Source organism: Protopterus annectens, chromosome 10.part0 (assembly GCF_019279795.1).
Source record: "Protopterus annectens isolate FY-2018-M chromosome 10.part0, PAN1.0, whole genome shotgun sequence".
NCBI lineage: Eukaryota > Metazoa > Chordata > Ceratodontiformes > Protopteridae > Protopterus > Protopterus annectens.
In genome coordinates this window covers 1,758,669,521-1,758,696,200 of record NC_056744.1, presented here as the reverse complement: position 1 = coordinate 1,758,696,200, position 26,680 = coordinate 1,758,669,521, and the positions used below count along the sequence as shown (strand labels likewise).

At 41.7% G+C, this 26,680-nt stretch overlaps 1 protein-coding gene across 1 annotated transcript in view; it reads right to left on the bottom strand.

Moving 5' to 3' along the window:
• Positions 1–26,680, bottom strand: part of LOC122813987 (protein spinster homolog 1-like) — a 329,320-nt gene that overhangs the window by 116,632 nt on the left and 186,008 nt on the right. The window contains exons 9-10 of the mRNA XM_044086558.1: positions 14,752–14,941; positions 13,298–13,363 (exon numbers count right to left, since the gene is read on the bottom strand). Of these exons, the coding sequence (XP_043942493.1) occupies positions 13,298–13,363; positions 14,752–14,941 (256 nt within the window). The remainder of the gene's footprint in view (positions 1–13,297; positions 13,364–14,751; positions 14,942–26,680) is intronic.

Sequence of the window (26,680 nt, the reverse complement as noted above, 5' to 3'; positions counted from 1 at the left end):
TTGTGACTGAGCTAATAGATTATTTGTTTGCAGGTAGTGCAAGAGCTGTGTGTGGACAATTCTCTCTAATATTTTAGACAGTGGGGATATGACAGCAATAGGTCAGTAGCTGGCTATGTCAGTACAATTGCCTCCTTTGTGAAGTGGAATTATGAGGAAAGGTTTCCATAAGGTTGGGATTTGCTGTTCTACTGTGGATCTGTTTATAAGTATTGAAACTGGGTATGCTATTGCTTTGGCTGCTATTGTTAGATATTGGGGTGGTAAGTTGTCTGCGGCTAGAGAAGTGGCTTCAGTTTACGAAGCATTTTTGTTATTGTTTAGTTGAGACTGGCTGAAGGGAGAAGATGGTTTCAGCTTTACTGGGACTTGGACTGTCTAGGATTGAGGAGGGTGGCTGTTTTCTGGATAGGACTGCCATGGATTCGGTAAAGTATTTATTGAATTGGGTAGCTATGTTATCTGTATTATTTGAGGTTGTGGATTGCGGAGTAGTTGTTTTACCTGGTTGGAGTACGTTTTTTATTGCTGACCAGAAATTTTGAGGGTTCTTACGGTGTTTAGTCTGGATATCGGTATAGTACTTTATTTTATTTTGTCTGATTTGTTTCTTAGCTTTGTTTCTGAGCTCTTGGTAGTTCTGTTTAACAATACTGGATTTAGTTTTGTATCACTGATTCCATGCTTTACCTCTTGCAACTAATAGAGAACGTGTTTATAAATCACAAAACACATTATTAGTCAAGCACAAAAACGTATTATTAAACAAACAAAAGGCACAAACCACATTACTAATTAAATGAAATGTTCAAAACCACGATATTTGATAAAACTAGCAGAGATATTCATATGGGGCTCAGAATTACCTTTGGTGTGCATAACAAACATGTTTAAAGTAAAACAGGCACACGAAAAGAATAATGAACAGCAGGATAAGAGATTAAATGGGCATAATGAGTACAATAAAAAGGCAAAGTAAGCTTAAAGAGCAAGGCGACTGACTGCATGTTTTTTTAGTACAAGACCATGTTTGGGCACAAACTACTATTTTGCATTGATTGAATTCATTCAAAGTATAACTAGAGTTGTTCGAAGTATCTCAGAGTGTGCAAAGTGTTTGCAGAGTGTTTGCTTTATTACAGTGCAATTATTTCAAATAGTTTACTGTGTGCAAAGTACAGTTATATTGCAAAGTGTAGTCAAAGTACAGCCATTTCGAAATGTTTCTTGTGCTGTCTGCATTCGCACAGTGCCACCATTTCAGAGTGTTTCTTACACTGTACAGAGTTATTTCACAAAGTACAGTCATTTTGAAGTTTCTATACTGTGTACAGTTTATTTGCAAAGTGCATTCATTTCAAAGTGTTTCTTACTCTGAACTTTTTCTGCTGTGTACAGTTTTTTCGCAAAGTACAGTCATTTTGAAGTATTTCTTACAGTGATAAAGAGTGGTTTCATAAAATACAGTGATTTCATAGTGTTCTTGTGCTACGGAGATTTATTTGGCAAAGTGCAATTATTTCAAAGAGTTTGTTGGGTTTTTGGGCATAATTACAAGTACTGGCATAAAGTTCTGGCATATATTTATGCGTGTATGTTCGTACATGATTTCAAGCACCTTCACTACTGTGTGTTGATATGACAGAGGCATGTCACAGATCAGGTCCACTTGTGTTTGATCATAATATAGCAGAGAATCGGAGAGTATTTGAGCAGGAATACAATATTTTCATACAAGCAGCTTTTTGCACTCATTTGGATTCTGAGCTTCCTTACTGAAAGGACTCAAAAGGTTCGTGAGGGATACAACAGCTCTGGAAGCATCACCCTAAACACAGGAGTACCACAGGGGTGTGTCTTAAGCCCTCTACTTTTCACTCTGCTGACACATGACTGCATGGGCACACGAGATGAAAAGAATCATCAAATTCACAGATGACACCACTGTTATAGGCCTGGTCAAAGATGGACAGGAGGAGGCCTACAGGAAAGAGATTGATCAACTACTGGCCTGGTGTGACAGCAACAATCTAGCACTGAATATCAGCAAGACAAAGAAGTTAATTGTTGATTTCAGAAGATCTAAAGTACCACACAAACCTCTACTGATGAAAAGGATGACAGTGGAAAGGGTCAAGAGTACAAAGTTCTTGGGTGTTCATATCACAGAGAACTTATCCTGGTCAGTTCATGTATCCAGTAAAGTCAAAAAAGCTCAGCAATGTTTGCACTTTCTAACGAAACGTAGGAAGGGAAAATTACCAACCGCCATACTTCACACCTTTTATACGAGCATCATTGAAAGTATCCTGACCAACAGCACTGCTGTCTGGTATGGCAGCGTAACAATCAGGATCAGAAGGCCTCAAGAGAGTTGTAAGGTCAGCAGAAAGAATCACTAGCACCTCTGGAGGATCTATACAAATGCTGGTGCACTGAGATTTCCAGAGATCCAACGCATCCTACCAATGGTCTGTACACCCGCCTGTCCTCGGGCAGCAGATACAGAAGCCTGCATTGTAAGACCACCAGACTAAAAAAAAAAAGTTTCTTTCCACTCTCCATTAGACTGCTGAACTCTTGGGAAAAATGAATCATGATGTCTGTTACATAACTAGCCTATCAAGCGGTTTATTTTATGGGTGTGCAATAACTAAGTGCAGTACTAAGGTAGTTCACCTACACACTGAAGGACTGTAAAGTGCAATATAAAACTGTGCAATAATTCAGTCAATTCATAGATATGCTGCGATTGTTTCAATTTTACTTTGAAAATATTACCTTTATATTGTTCCTTGTCTTCCTGGTCTCCTGTTCTGGGATAGGTTTGAGTCACTGCTGTTCTACTTTATTTACAAATTGCTACTTATTAAATTTCTACTGTGATATTTTATTAATTTCTCTCTCTCTCTCTATATATATATATATATATATGTGCAATTGTTTCCTGCATTGAGAATGAAGCATTGTAATTTTGTTCAGCTACACTGCTGTGTAGTTCAGAATAACAAAGTTTTCTTTGACTTTGTCTTTTCTGACAAAGATGCACATGCAAGAGCATTCATTTTGCTTAACTTAGCTGTGTCAGGAGCTACTGAAAGAGAGCGTTCATTTGTGTATGCATCAGAAGTATATGCAGGAGGGGGGGCAAACCATCCTACTGTGGTACTGGCTGAATCAAGAGAGGACCCGGAGTGATAAAAACATAAATTTAGAAAAATCTGCAACCTCCAGGCAAATGTTACATTACAGAGGCACTTATTTTATACAAGAGACCAAAAGCCAGGTGAAACTTTTGCAGCTAATAGCTAGGGCATGCTCAGTACAGTATAAGAGTGAGAGAGCAAAACCCAAGTTAAGTCTCATTGTTAGCTGTTGTAATTGTGGAGCCAGTCATGAGTCTAAGAGAAAAGTGCTTAACATTTAGCCAGTGCAGTGGTTTAGCATTGTCACCTCACAGCAAGAGGTTCTCCGGTTGGATTCTCGGTTGGGGTGCCTTCTGTGTGGAGTCTGCATGTCCTCCCTGCATTTGTGTGGGTTTCCTCTGGGTGCTCTGGTTTCCTCCCATTCACAAAGACGTGTCTGGAGCTTTTCTCTCTGGGCCTCCTTTGAAAATGTTCTCTTTCCAAGTCGGACTTTCCCAGTAAACAAATGTTAAACAAATAAATTTGAACAGCAATGCCACAAGTTTAAAAAATGTAACCATTTTCAAAAGTTTTATAAATCAAGCAAGCCTTGTTTGGTTATTGGAAAGGGTCACTCAAAGGGGCGAGTTGATCATGTGGAGAGCTGTAACCCTACTTTCTATGTAGATGGTGCATCAGTGGTCGGTGAAAAGGTTAATGCAATTGATTTACTGGAAAAGAATGAAATATTTTGTACTGTCCTGATCAATGGTAAGCCACAGAGCTCAAAGTAGACATTGGTTCAAAGTGTAATGTAATGTCATCAGAAACATTTGCTATAGCTGGTAAGCAACTTAATTTGGGCAGTTGTGCAAAGCTTGCTGCCTATGGAGGAGAAGAGATTCAAACCGAAGGCTCAGTAGTGCTTTCATGCTATTCGGATGGGAACAGTTACAGCTTGCAATTTTATGTAGTCAAAAGACCTGTGCAGTCATTATTAGGTCTCAGAGAAAGTTTGAGAATGAAACTGCTTTCTTTGACCAAAGAAGTAAATCATGTAAGCACGTCTCAGTTTCAGCTTTACTGATAACATTTTTCTCAGAGTATGCTGATGTGTTCAGCGACAAGCTAGGCAAACTTCCAGTTGTGTTCTCTATAAAAGTAGACCCAGAGGTTAGTCCAGTGGTCAAACCAGCAAGGAGACATCCAATAGCTATGCAGGACAAAGTCAAGGTCCAGCTAGACAAAATGGTGCAGCAAGGTGTGATTTGTCCAGTCACAGAACCAACTGAGTGGGTATCTTCCATGGTAACTGCTCATAAGAAAAAATCAGATGAAATCAGAATATGCATTGACCCAAGAGACTTGAACAAGGCATTGAAAAGACCTTATCATCCTATACATACAGTCGAGGAGATTGCCACCCCCATGCCAAATGTCACTGTTTTTTCTGTGTCAGATGCAAAGAGTTCATTTTGGCAAGCAATGCTTGATTGCAAATCTTCACTACTAACTACATTTAGTATCCCATTTGGTAGATACAGATTCCTCAGGATGCCTTTTGGAATAAATTCTGCCAGTGAAGTCTTTGAGTGCAATGGAGCAAATTTTTTCAGGCTACCTGTGTGCAATAATAGTTGATTTATTGGTTGGAGGTAATGGTGAAGCACAGCATGACAGAAACCTCAGGAAAGCTCTGGACAGAGCGTATGAAATGAATTTAAAGCTCAATCCTCTGAAGTGCAAATTTAGACTTCCAGAAGTTACTTATGTAGGTCATTTATTTATCAGTACAGGCTTATGACTAGATCTTTCTAACCAAGCAGCCATTCTTGAGGTGCCAGCTCCAGACAATGTCAAAGCTCTACAGCATTTTCTTGGTATAGTTAACTATTTGGACAAATTTATCCCTGACTTTAGTAAGTTATCAGCACCATCAAGAGAGCTGACACACAAAAATGTTACATGGTCATGGTTAGAACACCACCAGAGAGCATTTTATAACCTTAAACAGCAAAGTGGCAAATTGCTAACCCACCTATGTTAAGATACTATGATGTCCACAAACCAGTATTTCTTTCCTGTGATGCTTCAAAGTTCGGTCTAGGTGCAGTTATTCTACAGGAAGGCAGACCTGTTGCCTATACAAATGGAACTCTTACCCAAACTGAGATGCAGGCAACTGTGTTCGCATGGTTGAAGTTCCATGATTATATTTATGGCTGAGCTATCCAGACAGAAACTGATCATCAACCTCTAGTCACTATTTTAAATAAGCCTATGCATTTTGCAACAGCAAGACTACAAAGAATGAAGCCAAAATTGCAAAAGTACAATTTCAAAATAGGTTCACAGTTATAGGTTCAAAATGGTCTATAAAAAAGCTAAACTTCTTTATCTGGCTGATACCTTAAGCAGATTGCCCAGAAATACCAGGGAACAACTCGATGCAAAGAATTTTGACTTTGATGTCATGAAGTGTGTAATTTTTCTACCACGAGACTTGATGAGCTGAGAGATCTTACAAAGACTGATCCAATTTTGCAAAAGCTCAACCACTCCATCAATGCAGGATAGCATTCAAAGCAATCCTGTGTACCACCAGAAGTACAACCTTACTTTCCATACAGAGATGAGGTGCTGATGGAAGATGGTATCATTTTCAAAGGTCCAAAAGTTGTTGTTCCTACTTCCTTACAACACGAATACATTCAGATTTTGCACTGTGCCCACCCAGGTTCTGATTCTACCAAAGGAAGGGCAAGAGGACTAGTATTTTGGCCTTCTCTAGCAAAAGACATTGATAACGTGCGCTCTTCTTGTTCAGTATGCAACAGTACCAAGCCGCATTTGCAAAAAGAGCCACTTCAGCTAAGCCAAATTCCTGAACTGTCTTGGTCAACAGTAGCGACCGACATATTTGAGTGCAATAATCAACGTTACTTAGAGTTGGTGGACTCTTATTCAAAGTGGTTTGAGACCGATTTGCTACCTAACATAACATCCAGTGCTGTTATTACTAAGATGAAACTTCATTTCTCGGTCCAAGGTACTCCACACATTATTTCAGACAATGGTTCTCAGTTTACCAGTCAATTGTTTCAGAGATTTGCTGAAGAGTGGGACTTTATCCATGTTACTAGCAGTCCTGAACATCCACAGTGAAATGGCCTTGCTGAACCCGCAGTACAAAGTGCAAAGCAATTACTGCAGAGGCCAAAGCGTGACAATACTGATATCTTCTTGAATTTACTCAATCTCGGAAATATAACCCATGACAACCTACGTGGCTTGCCTGCACAGAGACTTCTATCTAGGCAAACCAGAACAAGCTTGCCTATCAGTTCTAGTTTGTTGGTGCCTAATCCTAAAACAACAAAGCAATCAAAACCCAACTTTTTAAGAAGCATTCTTCTCAGAAGTTCAGCTGTGATAAAACAAGCAGATTTCTTTGTCCATTAAAAGAAGGAGAGACAGTCAGGATGCAAACAGTGAAAGGCTTTGATCGAATTAGTCAAGTGAGAGGTATATGTACTGAGCCAAGATCCTATTTAGTGGAATCTGAGGGTACAGAATACAGGAGAAACCACAGACATCATCTTCCTGTATTAGAAATGATATTGCAGCATTGTGCCTGTGATCTCACAGCAACCCTGACAATGTTCATACCGAAGAACATGTCGTAGTATCCATTCTCGTTCCTGATGAGGTCCCAGATATCCCCAAAGTTGAACATTCCTTGAAGACCGTCCCCATTGCTAGATCCAATTCTTTTATGTTACATGGTCAGGTCGTATTTCTAGACCTAGTGTAAAATACACAGCAACTTGGACAGGGTCTATATTATTGGAACGAAAGTTTCAAACTCCGAATACTATCTGGTGTTTGAAAATTACGAAACCGAAAAAAAAAAAAAAACTGAAACAGGCAAACTGTCAGAGTGTTTTATGCAGGGGCCAAGCCCCCCCACACCCCCCGCTACTTAAATATACCAACTCTGAGATCTCACTACACTGAAGTAAAGGGAAGAATTCCCTACTGTGATCTCCGTTCATTCTTGCAATGTTTCCCATTTTTGCACATTTGGTGTCACCCAAATGGTATTCGCTCATTGCGGACTTCGCTGTACTAACATAAACCCACTTGAACATAATTATTTTATATGTGCCTGATTTTGTATAACTGCATGTCAAAGAATTAGTTATGTATAACTGCATGTCAAGAGATCATTTCTGTAAACTGCATGTCATTGAGTACTGTCATTTCGTACAAGGACTACTTCTCAAAGAGGAAGGATGCAGATCAGAGCGTGTGTATGTATCTTTAAGAAGCATTTCCAGATGTAACACTTGCATATAAATGCTGAGCACGTGCAGGCAGCAGTGCCATTTTGAGAGAACAGCCAGAGTGTTAACATGTATGAGTGTTGTAGTCTGTTTATAGAAGTTTATTTAAGTTTAAGTTACAAAGCCTCATTTCTGATGTATTTGTGTGTAATAAAGCTGCACGAACTGAACCAATGAATGTTTGTCTGTTTTATCCTGATCAGATGAGCAACAGTAAGGGAGCAACACAACAGAATGGGGGACAAACTCATATTGCAGCCAGGCTACCATGGCTGACAAACCCTTACAGGAGCCAGAGAATGGTTGTGGACAAAGCCCTATGTAATCCAGAGAATGGTGGTGGAAAAATCCCCAAGGAATCCAGAAAACTGTAGTGGACAACCTCCTTTGGGAAACAGAGAACTGTGGTGGACAGAGCCCTATAAGAGCCAGAGAGTGGAGGTGGGCAGAGCCCTACAGGAGCCAGAGAGTGGTGGTGGGCAAGGCCCTATTGGAGCCCCAGAGTAGTGGTGGACAAACCTTTTCTAGGTTCATAGATTCACAGTTCATACGTAAGTACCGGGCTAGCCGCCCTTGTGGGATGTTTAAGCCTAGTCAATTTCCCTTCCAATGGTGAGAATCAAACCCTGTACTTTCTGTCTGTGAGGTAAACATCTTAATCATTATGCCAACCCCTCTTTCTGGAACAAGAGACCTGTGATGGAGCAGCCATGAGTCATGGAATAACAGTAGCTGAAATAACACAGCAGAAACCTCAGAGAGAAAAAAATAAGGACATCAGAAAAGAGAATTAGGTAAAGGAAATTCTCAGGACTGAAATGTAACCAATAATCTAGGGCAGAAACATGAACTAACAACGAGAAAAGAGCCACAATGGTTCATGAAGAAAAGAGAAGGACAGTGAAGGAACCTTTGTGGGATGCAGTACGCCATGGAACTCCAACATGTGAAGAAGCCAAGAGATCGTGATACCAGAACGTGTAAGGAGCATGGAGAATGATGGGAGGGTGGACCAAGTAGTAAAACATAAACATGAGCAATCACAAATATCACCCTCAGCGAGTGCAAGCATTGCAATTAATGGTAAGGAACGGTGGCAAATGGGGCAATAACAAACATCCTCCTCAGTGAGTGCAAGCATTGCAACTAATCTAAAGACATGCTTCTGCAGCATTTCTCCCCGGACCTCTGCTGAAAACAGGATCTGTGGAACCTAGTCGGACATTCCCGGTCAACAAATGTTAAATAGAAGTAAATAAAAATAAATAATCATAAGGAACGATGGAAAAACAGCCACAAACATCCCCTCAACTGCAAATAGTGTTATCAATTGTTACTAAATGAAGTAAACAGAGAGAGAGAGTGCATTTATATCAGAGAGGCCCCGTTTTTACTCCAGATTTTTCCTGACTCCAAAAACAGACAAGACCTCAACACCAGTTTTGCATTTGTCAAATCTGAACAAGTTACCAAATGCAACGTCTTTCAGGATGGTGATTCTGAAGACAAGATTCTTCTGATAAAGCTGCATTCCTACAGGGCAACTTGGCAAATAGAAGCGGTGTTTCTTCACATTTCAATTAATTTAACTAACAGAAAGTTGCTGAACAGTTCAAATGGCAGATTGAAAAACTGAAAAAAAGTATTTGAAACAGTCCACGCACCCTATTGTGCTTAGTTCTTGTGCATGCACATTTCAGTCCACGCACCCTATTGTGCTTAGTTCTTGTGCATGCACATTTCAGTCCACACACCCTATTGTGCTTAGTTTTTGTGCATGCACATTTCCCTATCTGATTGACTGTTTGATAATGGGAAAAACAAGAGCATTGTTTATTCAGTACACAGAACAGACTATTTTACTCTCTTAATCTCTGGGGATAGTAAAAAAAATGAGAAAAAGTCTTGTCTTGCCCCTTCAATGACAGCAATCTTTGTAGAGAAGTCATAAAGTTAGTCGTTATGAAAGCTTTGTTTCCCATGGACAAACAGGAAGAGATCCAAATAGCCTTGGTAGAAATTTCCCACCACAAAACCATCAAAACAATGTATATCTCCTTACATTCAGCTGGTACATCATGCAAAACTGTATTTGGGAAACATTCAGTGTCATCTCAGAAATCTACCAAAGCAGCCCAGAGATCCAACAGACATAGTACAATGGCTTAATGAGTCCGCCTCCCAGCTCCAAGGTACAAAATTCAAATCCAACAGACATATACAATGGCTTAATGAGGTCCAGCTCCCAGCTCCAACATGCAAAATTCAAATCCAACAGACACAGTACAATGGCTTAATGAGGTACGCCTCCCAGCTCCAAGGTGTAAAATTCAAATCCAACAGACACAATACAATGGCTTAATGAGGTCTGCCTCCCAGCTCCAAGGTGCAAAATTCAATCCTAGCCTACATTTACTGTCCATGTCAAGGTTTGCGTATTTTCTTCATGTCTGCATGGATTTTCTCTGAACTTCAGCTTCCTGCCACCTTGAAGAAACATGCTGAACATGTGTATGTTCCATTTACCCTTGCACTTGTGACCTGAGATATCTCTGATAAGGCTACAAAAGGACCAGTCTGCAGACCAAGCTAACAAATAAAGTAAAATGTTAGCCATCTCCCTTGGCTTTGTAGATGTTGGGTGGACAGATGTTGAGAGGTTAGAGCTCTGGTACATAAAAGTTAATACTTATGGTGGACAGATGTTGAGAGGTGAGAGATCTGGTACATAAAAGCTAATTACTATGGTGGACAGATGTCGGGTGGACAGATGATGAGAGGTTAGAGCTGTCATCAGAATGACACTATTTTCCTCCATTGAAAATCCAACAGATAACAGCAGAGTCTTTGTATTATGTTTGGGGAGCATCTTTCAACAACCAGTCATTGCAGGGCAAGTAGTCCCAGCAAGAAAGACCTTCACATAAACCTGAAACAGATAAAAGTCGTTTTCCAACTCATGTCAGCTTTTCTCCAGTCTCCCACAGGGTATCTCCAGACAATACCACAATAATGTGATACACAGACAAAGAGAGAACAGATCCTTAAATACGTGCAATGAGAACTTCAGAATTTTTGAGACAGACTTGCAGCTCAATCTGTACTTTTAAATAGTTCATATCCCGGGGATATAAGACCAGTTGGTAGATATCTTGAGCAGGACAATAACATTAGCACATGTAGAAGCAGAACTAGTGCATTGCCAGGCCATTATATAAATACAGATTCTTCCAGAAGTGGACCTGTTTGCTACACAACACAAAATCAGTTCAAGTGCTTTTGCTCTTTTATTCTTGAAAGTTTTGGTAAACAAATGCTCCCTCCTACAGATGGTGAAGAGCACCTGTTGTCCCACTCCTGAAATTCTTGGAAGAGAGGATGTTTTCTCCTACAAAGGAGACTCGAATCTTAATGTCTGCATTCAGTCCTTTCCTTCTGATGCAGAAGGCGCTAGTAAAACCAAAACGGGACATGCCACTGTAATTTTGATGGCTCCTGCATGGCTAAGATGACTATAGTGTTCTCTGTTAATAAGTCTGATCACTTAACCTCTCTACCAGTACCGCTCCACAAATCCTTACTGACAATAGCAAATGTGCTTATTCTAAATCTCAAAACCCTGGATTCATCAGTCTGGATGACAAAAATTTGATTTGTTTTCTAGTAAAGTGTTTTGCACCTTAAAGGAGACCAAATACATAATGCACTAATTTCTTACATTCAAAAGTGGAAGGCATCTTTTCTTGGACAATGTCACAAGGCCTAAATCCTTTGCACTGTTTCATCTTCCAGTTGCTAGCTATCCAAGTCATTCATTTGATTCCAACTTAGCATATTCATCAGCAAAGTCCACTTAACAGCAATATCTCCAATTTTACAACCTCCTCTTTAAATTACATCACAACCATTCATTAAGGTCTTTCTTAAAGGCTAGATCTTCAAAAAAGACATTTTAACTGCAAGACACTAACTTTATGCTGGAGAAACTTACTTTACCTTCCCTTGAACCTGCATATAAGATGGAGATAAAATACTTTCCCCGGATATCACTTTTTCTAGTTCCTATTACGTATTTTAGGATAGAATAATTTCAGAGTTACAAGCCCTTATGTGTAAACTACCTGACTTGGTACTTCATAATGAAACAGTTCCTAGCCAAATCCACCATCCATCTTTTATGCAAACAACCAAAATGATAGAAATTATTATTTACATTTACTGGATGTACAAATATAATGCAAATATTATAGTGGGAGAACCAAAGAAGGTAGGAAATATTTTCTGGGGGGGGAACTAACATCCAGTCACCAGCCCTATCCATCTTGGTCTTCCCAAGGGTGAAGGGGGTGCAAAGGGTATGCAGCCATCATACTTTGGAGGAGTGTTTAACTTTCTGCCCTAGCCATGCCCACTGTTCACATCACAGGGCATGATTAGGGTTCAGCATGTAATAAGCTTTAGCGTAGGAATATCACCCACTTTTGTGAGTGATACAACCCTCACAAGGCTCTGCTCCTCCCCCTTCGAAATAAGCACTTCCATGAGGTCTCCAGTCTACAAAAGGAATTCTCACACAGAAAATGCACCTTGGACATATGTCTCCACCTCGAGAGAGGTGACAGGTACAGTCTCATCATTCCTCTCCCTGCCCCCTCGCCAGCTCCTGCTGTACCTGTGCTGTTAATCAAAACCACATCAACTGGGTCTTAATTAGGGCTTTATCCCTCTGCACTATAGAGCTGTCCAAAGTTAGGAAAACTGATGAACTTTTGTTACATTTAAGAAAGTGAAAAGTAGGCCTACCAGTTAGTAAGTATAACAGTCTAAATGGCTGGCTTACTGCATTGCCTTTCACTATGACAAATATAATAAAACTTTACAAGGCACAACAGACCTCTCCAATTTGACAGCAGCTGCATCTGTAGCATTTCTTGTAAACAATTCTGCTTATGACAGTTTAGCAGGTGTCACATGGGCTGCTGTACACATTTCAGTGAAACAATATGAAGGCACAGTCCACAGGCAGGACAGATGCACTATTGTAAATTCTAGAACTACACTGCTTCAGAATCTACCCAGATGTTATCAGTAACTGTTACAGCAATTCCTCCTGAAGAAGGGAACATGGCTGCATGTAAGAATACTTCTGTAACATTAAATCTTCAAGGAGGGGCAACTGCAATAGCAAAGATAAACTTCCTCCATCCCTCTGAACAAAATGTACTTGGTTCATTACAACTGCTGTTTATCTGATTCACAGTTACTTTATTTATTATTATAATAATATTGATTAGTCCTTATCACAACAGCTTGCCATAGTCACAATTCCCTAAGGAAACTGTAAAAGGGTCAAAGAACAGAAGGAGATTCCGAACAATGCCAGCTATATACAAGTGCCTTGCATGCCTGCGACTCCAGGGAGCACTGGGATGACACCAATGAAGGCCTTTGTAGGAAAAGCAGTACCATCTATGGAATTACTGACCTGGACAGAAAACAGCACGTTATGATCTATGCTATAGTGACACACATTGACTGTCTACAGTCATAATAAGCATTTTTACATACAACTGTAAATTCAGTAAGCACAAATGTGTCATTTTACTACGTCTTGTGTAAAGTCCAGGAAATCTGCATCAGGACAAAATAAATATTGTGAGAGAATTGAATACTCACACTGAAACCAGTAATGCAAATCACTGGGAAAACTGATCAGTGTGTTCTAAGCAGAAAAACAAACGTAATACTTTTATAAGAAATACTCAGTTGCAGAAATAAACAATATGAATGCTGTGAAGGAAAGATCTTTAAAACTTCAGGACTTACCAGAACAATATCAGCCACAAGTGCCCAGTTTAAAGACAGAAAGGTTTCACCAATAAAGATAAATACCTGGAAAAAGAGAAAAAGCAAGTTAAACCTTATTTATCTTACAAAAAAGAATATAACCTTGATAAATACAATGCAGGGTTTATTTTACTAAATAATAAGGTTAATCAATATATTTGTTTTGTTAACTAAACAGAACTCATAAAAAAGGACTTTATGTTCCATACGCTTAAGGGATTTGTTTAAAGTTGCTTAATGAATAAATGCTGTACAGCCTTGACAAGAGTACAGTCTAGTTATCATCTACATATATCCTTGTTCTGCACTAAGACTTTAGGAATCTTGTCATCTCACTGAAGGTAGATTCTGTAATGGTAAAAAAAAAATGAAAACTTCAACGAAACTACCTTCAGCAAACACAGTGCAATTTTTTTTTTTTTTTTTTTTTTTTTTTGAGGAGGGTAACTCGCCCCAACCCAACAACACCAGGGTCACAAAATGGTGGAAAAAGAGGTAAAACTCCACCATCTGTGAAATTATTTTCTCCAAACAGGCTTGAAAGTTTTTAATTTACTTCACCAATTTGACAAGTCCCAATTTTACACAGAAATATTTTTTGAAGGACAGCTGTTTTTAAGAACAGAGGTTTTACATGCTATGCTGCAAAATTTGCTTAGGCCGTCACCTCACCTGACAGCTTACCTGGAAAAGGAAAGTACAAAAGGATAGTATCTTAAATTATCTTTAGTGAAAACAGCTGAAAGCACTGAAGTACGACTCTGCACTTAATTACACAAAATCATGAAAGAGCAGGATACTGCAACCCGCTGAAGTTCACTGTTTGACAAGCCATAGCAGAGCTTATGCCAAGTGCAGCATACCCAGTGAGATCGCCTGGATCCGATCCATATCTCTACCATTTATCCAAGACTTGCGTTAATTCTTTTCTCCCTCTTCCTGCTGACTTACAGATTATGACCCACTCTTATCTGCAAGTAGCACATCACAGTGGTGGGTCCCCCTTCTCCGGGTAGTAGGTGGAAAAATATTGTAGACTTCTGGGACTAGGACAGGAGAAGGTAGGGCAAACATTCCCCTAATTTCCCTGTCGTCATGGTTGTAAAAGGATATCAGTTTACTCTCAGCACGCTGCACTGTATGCACACGCTGGATACACTGCATCTTAAATTACAACTCAACCAGCCAGTGTTAGGTTCATGATTTCCACTAGTGAGGAAGCACTGTTGCACTAATCCCTAAACCAAGTGGGGCAATCCATATAAAAGCTTCTCCAAATATGGGTTCCATTCTCACACTATCTACAAACATCATAAGCAAACTCTAGAAATAGTAAAATAACTTCTTTGGAAAAAAAATTCAGTTGAAAAACTTCAGCTGGCGTATAACCCCAGAGCTAGCTAAAATGAGCAGTTCATGCTAATGATACTTACATAAGTGGCTGTAATACTGCTAACTACACAAACCAAGGCAAGGTAGAGAAACGGTGCAGAAATGAGGAGGCCAGCAGCACACACCAGAGGGTCGGAACGAGGGTTCCTCTTTCGGTACCATTTACTAATCTCCACACCAGAACCTACACCCAGGAAGCCAGTTATGCATGTGATAACTCCAAAGATCAAACTTTAAAAGAAAAAAAAAAAAAAAAAAAAACAAGACAGGAAAAAATGTCAGCAAAAGCAGTCTAAAGAAAAAGTACACATCACAGCCCTACAGCAATCTACAGCTAGCCTTTATCACAGACTTTACACAAGGATGTAGTCAAGCATACACTTTGTAATCTACAGAGTACATTTTTATTTGCATCACTCAGAAACACTAACTTTTTTGAAGCCATTATTATTTTTACAACTGTCTAAATTAATGCCTCTAACAAGTACACAACTTACTTACAGAGAAGACTACAAAACTAAAAACAAGAACGTTAAAGTTTTATACTGAACCACTGAAAATGATGTGTACATTTATTAACTGTAAGGGGGGCCAACATTTTGAAATATCTGTCCATTTATTTGAAATGTCAGGTGGGTTGGGGGCAGTACAAACAGTTGTGTGAATACAGCATGGAATTTCCTGGTACACCCGTTTTTACATCCATTATAATCACTTTCACTATTTCACCACAATACTTTTACATTTCCTACTTGCTGTGATGAGCCATAGATTCCAACAGGCTTGATAACTGCTCAGAGTCTAGCATCTTTCTTTGAGTTTCTTTTACTAAAACCCCAAAATTGACCCAACTAAAATGTTACAGTACAGTAAACGTACAGTTGTGTACACTTACCATAAATGTAGATGTTCGAGTATATTCACTGCTGAAGTCATCATACTTGGGTTATCCTGCCAGGGGGTAGCCCACAGCTGGCCCAAATACCAGAGGCTTAGTATTTCTGCATCGGTTGCTGTTGCTCCAGGACTGACGTCAGGTCGTCAGTGGTATAAAATCAGGAAGCCAATGCCATTACATCAGTTTTTCTTGCCCCAACTGTCAGGAACCCCCAAATCAGAGCTAGGTTATGGCAGAACACCACCACCAGTAAAAAGTAAGTACCAAAAATTCTCTGTAAGGAGAGAGGAAGAGAGAGAGAGAGACAGACAAGGGGGATGGAGGATGGGAAACCAGGATGGCAACAGTGAATACACTCGAACATCTAAATTTATGGTAAGTGTACACGACTGTACTATGTTCTTCATGTTTCACTGTTGCAGTCATTACACTTGGGTTGATTCCCAAAGCTGAAGAAAAGGGTGGAGGCAGTCAAGAAGACTGGGGGCTGGCTAGGATTCCCTGTAAGACTGTGGTGGCAAAGCCTGCCCTGGATTTGGAGAAGATAGGCAGGAGGTAATGCTTGGTGAAGGTATGAACAGAAGTCCATGTTGCAGCCTACAGGATGTCCCTGGTGGGGATCCCTCTGAGAGAAGCTGTGGAGGTGGAGGTTGCCCTGGTGAAAATGAGTCGTGACCCTCTTTGGGGGCGGTTTCTCATGCTGCTTGTAGCAGAAATGGCTGCAGTGTGCTATCCATTTAGAGATCGTTTGTTTGGATATGGCCTTGCCCTCTGCCCCTGCTGCAAAGCTGACTAGCAATTGATCAGTTTTTTCTAAAAGATTTAGTCCTATCCAGATAGAATCTGAGCTGTCTGTGCACATCTAGAGACTGCAGAATCCTTTCCTCCCTGTTTTTTGGGTTAGGGGAAAAAGGTGGGCAAATGAATGTATTGGTTGAGAGCCAACTGGACACCACTTTAGGCATGAAGGATGGGTTAAGTCCTGAGGGAGACCCTGTCAGCATGGAAAATGATGAAGGGCTCTACAGCCATGAGTGCTTGTAGCTCTGAAACTCTTCTAGCTGAAGTGATGGCCAGAAGCAAGGCTGTTTTCCAAGAGAGGAATGTTAACTCTGCTGAAGCTGCAGGCTCAAAGGGGGGAGGGGGGAGCTTTTCCAAGAAAAGGTTAAGGTCCCAAGCTGGGGTAGGAGCTCTTCTGGGTGGCTTTAAGTTGATAGCCCCTCTTAGGAACTGTCTGATGAGAGGGTGTGAGAAGAGAGGTGGCTCTGTGCTATAATGAGCAGAGATGGCAAAGGCATGAATTTTAATAGAAGGGAAGGACAGACCCCCTGTGCAGTAGGTCTGCTAGGTAATCCAAGATAAGAAGTAGGGAGGGCTGTGCCGTTTCAGCTCCCTTAGCCTGGATTCCACTTGTCAGCATAGGATTTTCTAGTGCTGGGGCGTCTGGCCTCATGTTTAACATCTAGGACTTTTTTGCTTAGGCTGGCAGCTTGAGGAGAGTTCAGGGAATAAGCCAGGCTGCCAGGTTCAGGGTCTGCAATTGTGGAAGCATGAATTCTCCATTCTTCTGGGTCAGGAGAATTGGGATCTGAGGTTGGTGCCATGGTGGCAGGGGTGACAGGCTACACATGTGGAGGTAGATTAGGAAGCATTAGGGTTGGCAATCAGGCCCTGTAAGACTGCTGTGGCAAATCCAGCTCTGGATTTAGAAAAGATAGGCAAGTGGTAATGCTTGGTGAAAGTGTGTACAGAGCTCCAAGGTTGCAGCTTCCAGGATGTCCCTGGTAGGGACTCCTCTGAGAAATGCAGTAGAAGTAGATGTAGTCCTAGTGGAATGTGTTCTTATCCCCTGTGGGGTAGGTTTTCCATGGTGCTTGTAGCAGAAATGGATGCAGTGTGCTATCCATTTGGAAATGGTTTGCTTTGAAATGGCCTTCCACTCTGCCCCTGCAGCAAAGCTGACTAGCAGCTGGTCAGATTTTCTGAGAGGCTGTCCAAATAGAATCTAAGTGGTCTGTGCACGTCCAGAGAACGCAGTATCCTTCCCCCTTTATTCTGAGGATTAGGGAAAAAAAGTAGGCAAATGAATGGACTGGTTTAAAGCCAAGCTAGACACCACCTTGGGCATAAAAGATGGGTTAGTCCTGAGGAAAACCCTGTCTGCATGGAATATAATGAAGGGTTCCACTGCCATAAGGGCCTGCAGTTCAGACACTCCTCTAGCTGAAGTGATGGCTAGAAGGAATTTCAACTCTGCTGCAGCAGCCGGTTCAAAGGGGGGGAAGAGTACGTTTTTCCAATACAAAATTAAGTTCCCAGGCTGAAGTGTGAGCTCTCCTGGGGGAGGGGGTCTTAAATTTTTGGTCCCTCTAAGGAACTGTTTTACCAGAGGATGGGAGAAGAGGGGTGGCTCGGTATTATAATGAGCTGAGATGGCAGAGGTATGGATCTTAATTGAAGAGAAGGATAAGCCTTTGAGGAGCATTTCTGTTAAATAATCTAGAATATGAGGTAAGCTGGGCACCGTTGTGCCCATCCCCTGAGGCTGGCTCCAGGAACAGTATCTTTTCAACTTTTCTGAATAGGATTTTCTAGTACTAGGCCTCCTTGCCTCAAGACTGACATTCAGCACCTGCTTACTGAGGGTTGCTAGAGGTGAGCTCAGGGGATTAGCCAGGCTGCAAGGTTCAGGGTCTGAAGCTGAGGGTGCAGAATCTGGCCCGCCTGCTGGGACAGCAGTGAAGGGGTCTGAGGCAGGTGCCATGGTTGTAGCGCTGTCAGACTGCACAAAAGCGGGTACCAGTGCTGACGTAGCCAGTCTGGTGCAATCAGGATTGTCCTTGGCTTGTCCTGTTTGATCTTTAGTAGAACCTTCGAGAGGAGAGGCAGAGGGTGAAAGGCATATACTGACAGGCTTTCCCAGGTAAAGGACAGGGTATCCACTTTCCAAGCTTGACTGTGGGGAGTTCTGGTGCAGTATTTGTTCAACTGATAGTTCTGAGGGGAAGCAAACAGGTCCATCTCTGGTATCCCCCATTTGTTCCACAAAAGCTTGAATATTTTGGGTTCCAGTTTCCATTCATGTGGGTCCATGAGATTTCTGCTTAAGTCGTCTGCCAGTGAATTTAGTTTGCCTGGCAGGAATTGAGCTTGTAGGTGCACCTGGTTGCTCAAGGCTGTGTTCCACAGAGCTATGGCTAGTCTGCAGAGTGGGTAGGAATAGGTTCCCCCCTGCTTGTTTATGTATCACATAACTGTGGTGTTGTCTGTCTTTACCAATAGTTGTCCTGGAAGAATAAGGTCTTTGAAGGCTGTCAGAGCATTCTATACAGCTAACATTTCTTTTTAATTGATATGCAGGTGCATCTGCTTTGGGTTCCATTTGCCCTGTATGCACTGCCCTGCCATGTGAACCCCCCATGCATTGTCTGATGCATCTGTTATAGTTTGGGCGGCAGGGGGGTAGAGTGAAAGAGAGTCACTTGTTGTGGCTGCAGGCCTCTGCCCACCAAAGGAACTTTGCCCTTAGCCAAGAAATGATAGGAATTATTGTTTCCAAGTCCTGAGAATGTTGACACCATAGACTTTTTAGATACCATTGACATTTCCTCATATGCAGTCTTGCATATGGAATTAACAGAATGCAATAGGCCATGAACCCCAGAGCTTGCAGTATTTTCCTTGCAGGTAGTTGGGTTTTTGTGGCCAGTAGGTTAAAGTAGGTTGTTAAATAAATTTGTTTCTCTGGAGTGAGGAATGCCATCTGGGAAACTGTGTTCAAGCTTGTTCCCAGGAATACAATCTGTTGGCAGGGTACTAGTTGTGATTTCTTTTCGCTGATGGTATACCCCAATGAAGTTAGAAGTCTCTCTACAAATGCCAGGTGCTGTAGTAGCAAGTCCTGACTTTCTGCCTGAATCAGGCAAACGTCCAAGTTGTGGTAAATCTGAATGTTTCTCTGCCTGCAAAATCCAATGGCCGGAGTTAGGCACTTTGCGAATACCCTGGGCATAGTAGATAAGCCAAAGGGAAGTGCAGAGAACTGATAGTGCATAGAGCCTGCCCTGAAGCGTAGGTATTTCCTGCAAGATTCCCTTATGGGGATGTGCAGGTAAGCTTCTTTTAAGTCTAGGGTTGCCAGCCAGGCATCCTTGGCTAGCATGGGAAGCAACTGTTGGTGAGTTAGCAGTTTGAATATTGGAACCACCAGAAAGGTGTTGAGAATAGACAGATCTAGGATAGGACACCAAGAATTTTCTTTTCTGGGAACCAGGAACAGTCTTGAATAAAAGCCTTATCCCCTTTGTTCTGCTGGGGCAGGCTGAATAGCATTGATGCTGAGGAGAGTAAGTACTTGCTTTTGGGCCTCCACCCACTGGTTTGGTGGGAGGTCTGGCCACCCCCTTAGGGTTGGGAGAGAGTGAAACTGGAATCTGTATCCTAGGGAAACAATATTTAAAATCCATTTGTCTTGGGTAATGTATTCCCAGCTTTTTGCATGCACGGCGAGTTTTCCTCCTAAAGGTGCAAGTAGCTGAGCCAGGCTTGGAGGAGTTAAGGATAAGTCATTGTGCAATTTTACCATAGGGGGGTGGCTTACTACTCCCTGTTTTGGAAGTGGGAGTACCCCACAGCTTAGATCTGTGCATAACCTGAGACTGAAGTCTTGGTGGTCTGCTGCCCCTGGGTTTGGACTGAGAAGGCCTGGAAGGGACTGGAAAGGACCAGTTCTTTGAAGGCCAGTGCCTACTGAATCTAGGTGGCTGTACTTGTAAGAAATCTTTAACAGTTTGAATAGATTTAGCTTTTTCCTCCATCCTTTTGAGGACGACTTCTGCTTTATTGCCAAATAGGCACTCTTGGTTTAAGGGTGCATCCAGTAATTTTGCTTTACATGATTTGGCAAGTTTTGTTCCTTAAGCCAAGCATGCCTTCTAAGTACAGACCCAGTGACATCAGCCCTGCAAGACGCTTCTAGAGCATCAGAACCACACTGTAAAGTATGTTTACCAACATGGTCAGCAGAATGCATTAACTCTTGTAAATCTTTGTGTTCTGCACAATCAGGAATCAACATAATTTTCTGTTTAATTAGCCCCATAATATGCTGCTGATACTTTAACATTTGAAACTTGCAATTCAAAGCCCTAATGGCCAGAGTAGCAGAGGTGTATACCTTCTTACCCCATCTGTCTAAGGCCCTAGAATCCCTGTCAGAAGGGGTTGGATTTTTGGCAGTAGTAGTCTTAATGCCTTTTGGTCCTTGGGAAATGGTCTCTGGATCCACAGTAGGATTATTAAAAAGGAATTTGTGAGAGTCAGGTACTCCATAGTACCCGTTCGGTTTCCTGGGTGCTGGAGACAAAGTATCCGGGGTAAGACTGGATTCCAAAAAACATCATCTGCAATCTCCAGAACAGGAGGGATAGCTAGAAGCCTGTGCTAAGGCAGGTTTAAAAATTCCCCGAGTCTCTTTTTGGACTGAGAATAGTCCTGGCTTTCCCAGCAGAAATGCTCCCCAAGGGAAAGCAATGTTTCACCAAAAGATAAATCTTCTGGAGGGGAAGCAGAGGGAATGGAATCCTCTGCATCAGAATCCTTATAGGTAGATAAGGGTGTCCTGGTAGTCAAAAGGAACAGAGATATCAGATTCCTGATCAGAAGAATCAGAAGGAAAATCAGTTCTAGGTCTCTTAGAGGGGGAAGGCTGGCTTCCCCTAATTAAGGTAATAAGGTCTTCAGACATTCTAATCATTTGTTTTTGAGGCATGTGGGCCTGAGAATGCACTTTGGCCATCATTTTCCTAGGCGTAGTGGAAACTTTAGGCCAGACAAATTCTGTATTTTTGGCATGAAATGAAGTTGTCGGTTTAATATGAAAATCGGCAGCCCTGAATACACTCTCAGAAGCCGGTGCCTGCACAGCGGATGCGGACCCATCCAAGGTAGAGACATCACAGGTTCCATAGTCGAAGAAGCATCTTGCGGCGTACTGGACTCTGAATGGGTCTCAGTAGAGGCCTGTGAATCTGTAGGAGTGGGTATCAGGGGCTGCGAAAGCACATGACTAAGTACCGGCAGACTGGTGACTAGCTTAACAGCAGCGTCGTCGGCAGGTTTGGACCTATGCGGTCTGTCTCTGTCTTTATCCTTCCACTTTTTCAGAAGATCGGTAGTCAGATGGCTTAGCGAAGCCATTTCGGAGTACGGAGATCGAGAGCGAAAGTATTTAGCTACAAAAATAGCCCAACCAACGATGAATAGTTTGGGCACTGAACAAGGCACAAAACCAACAGCGAGGAACGCTGTGGTCTGGGCCTAAACAGGTGACGCAATAAGAATGAAAATCTCTATGAGGTATTTGCTTTCCACAGGCAAGACAATTATTAATTTTTTCTGACATTGGTTAGAGCAAGAAAAAAGGATCCCCAACGGGGTACTTATCTTTCAGAAGACTTCAGGTCTGAAACTTGAAAACGAAAATTTTAGGAGTCAGCTGACCGGCACCTGTGAATTGCTTCTGCTTTGGGCATCTCACGGCAAGAAAGACTGATGTAATGTCGTCGGCTGCATGTTTTATACCCCTGATGACCTGACGTCATGGAAGAAGCAACAGCACCCGATGCAGAAATCCCAAGACTCTTGTATTCAGGCCGGCTGAGGGCTACCTGCAGGCAGATGACACAAATGTGATGACTGCAACAGTGAAACATGAAGAACATCAGCTTTTCCTGACTGTGTGCCTGAATCAGGCAATCGTGTAAGTAGGGGTGAATTTGAATACTTCTTTGTCTGCAAAAACCAAAGGCTGGAGCCAGACATTTTGTGAAAACTCTGGGAGCAGTGGATAAGCCAAAGGGAAGCGCAGAGAACTGAAAGTGCATACATCCTTCCCTGAAACACAGATATTTTCTGCAATATTCCCTGATTGGGATGTGTAGGTAGGCCTCTTTTAGGTCTAGGGTGGCTAACCAAACATCCTTGGAAAGCCTAGGAAGAAGCTGCTGGAGGGTGAGCATTTTGAATTTTGGTATCACCAGAAAGTTATTTAGGATGAATAGATCGAGGATTGGGTGCCAGGTGCCCTCTTTTCTGGGTACCAGGAAGAGTCTGGAATAGAAACATTGGCTTATCTGGTCTGCAGGAACATGCTGTATTGCGCCCTCATGGAGAACAGGGAAAGGACTTGCTTTTTGGCCTCTGCCCACTGGTTTGGAGGAAGATCCGGGAACCCTTTTGGGGTTGGCAGAGTGTGGAAATAAAATTTGTATCCCTGGGACACTATGTTGAGAACCCATCAGTCATTGGTAATAGAAGCCCAGTTGTTTGGATGGAAGGAGAGTTTTCCTCCTAGGGGCACAAGCAGGTGGGCAGAGGTAAGGGGTGGAGGTGTAAAGTCACTGAGTTCTTACCATAAGGGGGTGGCTTAGCACTCTGTTTTTGAAGAGGAGGAACTCCACTGCCTAGATCTCTGCATTCCCTGGGGCTGCTGTCTGGGGAGTCTGCTTCCCATGGGTCTGGCTGAGCTGGCCTGGGAGGGGCAATGCCTACTGAACCTCGGAGGCTGGACCTGTAAAAAGTATTTAACTGTCTGCATAGATTTAGCTTTTTTTCCATCTTTTTAAAGACCTATTCTGCCTTGGTGCCAAACAAATTGTCTTTGTTGAATAGTGCATCCAATAATTTTGATTTGACATGGTCTGGCAAGGTCTGTTCCTTAAGCCAAGCATGCCTTCTAAGGACAGAACCAGTGACTGCTGCCCTGCAAGATGCTTCTAGGGCGTCAAAGCCACATTGCAAGGTGTGCTTAGTACCTTGGCTTGCATAATGCATAAGCTCTTGTAATTCTTTACTTTCTGCACAAGCAGGTAAGGAAGATATTTTTTGAGCTTGTTTGAGGAGTTCCACGATATGCTGCTGATATTTCAGCATGTGGAATTTATAATTTAGTGCTCTAATAGCAAGAGCTGTAGAGGTGTATACTTTTTACCCCATCTGTCTAAAGCACGGGAATCCCTGTCTCAGGAGGTGGGATTCTTAGCTGAGGTTGCTTTAATTCTTTAATTCCTTTAGATCCTTGGGAGATGACCTCTGGGTCAGCAGTAAGATTTTTAAAAAGGAATTTGAGAGAGTCAGGGACTCTGTAGTACCTGTCAGGTTTCCTGGGAGCAGGAGGAAGAGTGTCAGTAGTCAAACTGCATTCCATAAAAACATCATCCACAACATCCAGGTCAGGAGGAACGGCTAAAGGTCTGTGCTGTGGTAAATCTAAGAATTCCCTGAGTCTCTTTTTTGACTAAGGATAGTCCTGACAGTCCCATTGGAAATGCTCCCTTAAAGTATGCAAGGTTTCACAAAATGAAAAATCCTCGGGAGGAGAGGCAGAAGGACTGGATTCCTCTGCATCACAATCCTCATAAGCAGAGAGGGTTTGCATGTCTTCATATTCAGAAATTTGAGTCATCGGACTCCTGTTCAGATAAAAATACTGGTGACAAGTCTCTTTCTTTTGGAAGGGGTAGCCTGGCTTCCCCTAATAATCATAATAAGGTCTTCTGCCATTTTCAGCATTTGAGATTGAGGCATGGAAGCAGGTGCCTGAGCTTGGGTCGTCGTTTTTTTAGGTTTAGTTCATACCCAGGGCCTTAGAAACTCGGTAGTTTTAGAAAGAACTGAAGACACGAAAGAAGTCGTCGGTTTGTGTCGAGTATCGGTAGTGCAAAGAACTTCCTCTAAAGCCAGTGCCTGTTCAGCAGCTCCGGACCCATCGAAGGTAGACACATCCACAGGATCCTTAGTCAAAAATACCAGACTCCGAACAGGTCTCGGTAGTGGCCTGCGAATCCACAGAAGTGGGCATCAGTGGCTGCGAAAGCGCCTCATTGATGACCTGAGAACTGATGACTAACTTAACGAAAGCATTGTCGGTAGTTTTGGACCTGTGCTGTCTGTCTGTCTTTATCCTTACGTTTTTTCAGAAGATCGGTAGTCGGATGGCTTACCAAAGCCATATCGGAACAAGAGGACTGAGAGTGAAAATATTTAGCTACAATAAGGGCCCGATGACATACAGTTCTGGCGTTGAACAAAATACAAAAGCAACAGTGAGGGACATCGTGGTCTGGGCTAAACAGGTCAGGCAGTAAGAATGGAAGTCTTGGTGTGGTATTTCTTTCCACAGGCGAGACAATTGTTAACTTTTTCTGACATCTGTTAGTGCAAGAAAAAAGGATCCCCAATGGGGTACTTAGCTTTAGAAGACTTCAACTTCAATTCAGAAACAAAAACTCAGGTAGCGTCCGACCGGCACTTGTGCGAACTGCTTCTGCTTCAGGCTCCTCAGCAAGAAAGACTGATGTAATGGCGTCGGCTGCCTAATTTTATACCACTGATGACCTGACGTCAGTCCTGGAGCGACAGCAACCGATGCAGAAATACTAAGCCTCTGGTATTCATGCCGACTGAGGGCTACCCCTGGCATGATAACCCAAGTGTGATGACTGCAACAGTGAAATGCGTAGATCATCTGTGCCCTTTCCTTCCAAATTTTTCATGCACTCCAGCTAGAAAGGCAGTCAACTTGCATACTGACTTCTAACATGGCAGTCCAACCATTCACATTTTTATAATGCTTTACATCTCCATCATGTTGCAAGGCCATGCATTTGGGGACCCCATTGTTTCTCGCCACTTGTTACTCAAGTTACCACAAAGCCTAATATGACACCCAGTATTCATGAGTTCTGAGAAACTTCCTCCACATTGCTTCTCTCCACCAGACCACACCCCAAATTATGTGCGTGTGTGCAGATAACACTGTTTCTAAATCCTTCATAAGAATTCTATATGATCTGAAAAATGTCTTCTGTGTAAAATTAACCAACTTTAATTGGCTGGAAATGTCACATCACTATTCATTAATCGAACAAAGAACAGGCATCCTGGTTCTAAACAAGATCAGACAACACGATAACCCAAGTATTATGTTCTGAAGCCTCTTAAATTAAACAGCACTGGATTTATTTAAGTAAACAAAATTACACAGAATTCAGTGATTATTAAAGTCAATCTTGTGGAGGAATAAATGATTGTGGGAGGACATGTGCAAAATGATTGGTCCTACTGCCAAAGTAATTGTGCATAATGACTACAACCAATAAACAAGTACGCAGTTCTACATCTGTACAGCGTAACCAGAAATGGAGTTTGTGGGCACATGATACCCTCTCATCAACTAGTTAGTTTTGTAATAACAGATTTCATGTGAAAACAGCACAAACATGTCGACCTACTTTAATTTAGAACATTATGGTGCATGTCTCATGCATGTGTCTGGGTGTATATACTGGGTCTATGTTCACGCATCGAATATGAATTACAGCAAATGCCTTATAATCGAACATGAAACAGCAAAACTTTAAAGGTACTGAAAATGTGTAACAGTGTAAAATAATTCATCGAATGGCCGTAGTTGGCCAACATCATATATATATATATATATATATATATATATATATATATATATATATATATATATATATATACATACATATACATACACACACACACACACACACACATATATATATACCAACTCCTAGATTGCACTAAAGTGGGGACTAGGCCAAATTTTAAAAAAAGCTTCCTTCACTTACCTTATGCATCACAGTACTTCCTGGTTGCTGGCCAGCTATGACCATTCAATGAGTCATTTTACAATGTCAAGTATTTTCATTACTTTAAAGTTTCACGTTCGATTATAAGGAGTGCACTATATTTATTTATTTCACATTTGTTAATCGGGTTGGTCCAGCTGAGCACAGGCCCATTTTCAGTGGAGACCTGAGGAGAAAAGCTCCAGACACAAATGTACAAAAATGAATACAGTTCTACAACTGTCACACACTTGAGTAATAGTAAAAATAGGTAATATTTTCACAAGATTGAATAATATTAATGTTTCTGTACACACAAAGTTGAGGAATAAAAAAAACACAAAAGTAACGCGTACAATAAGACTTGTAGTAGAGTTGATACGCTATATACGGTATATACATAGCTAGCTTGTAGTA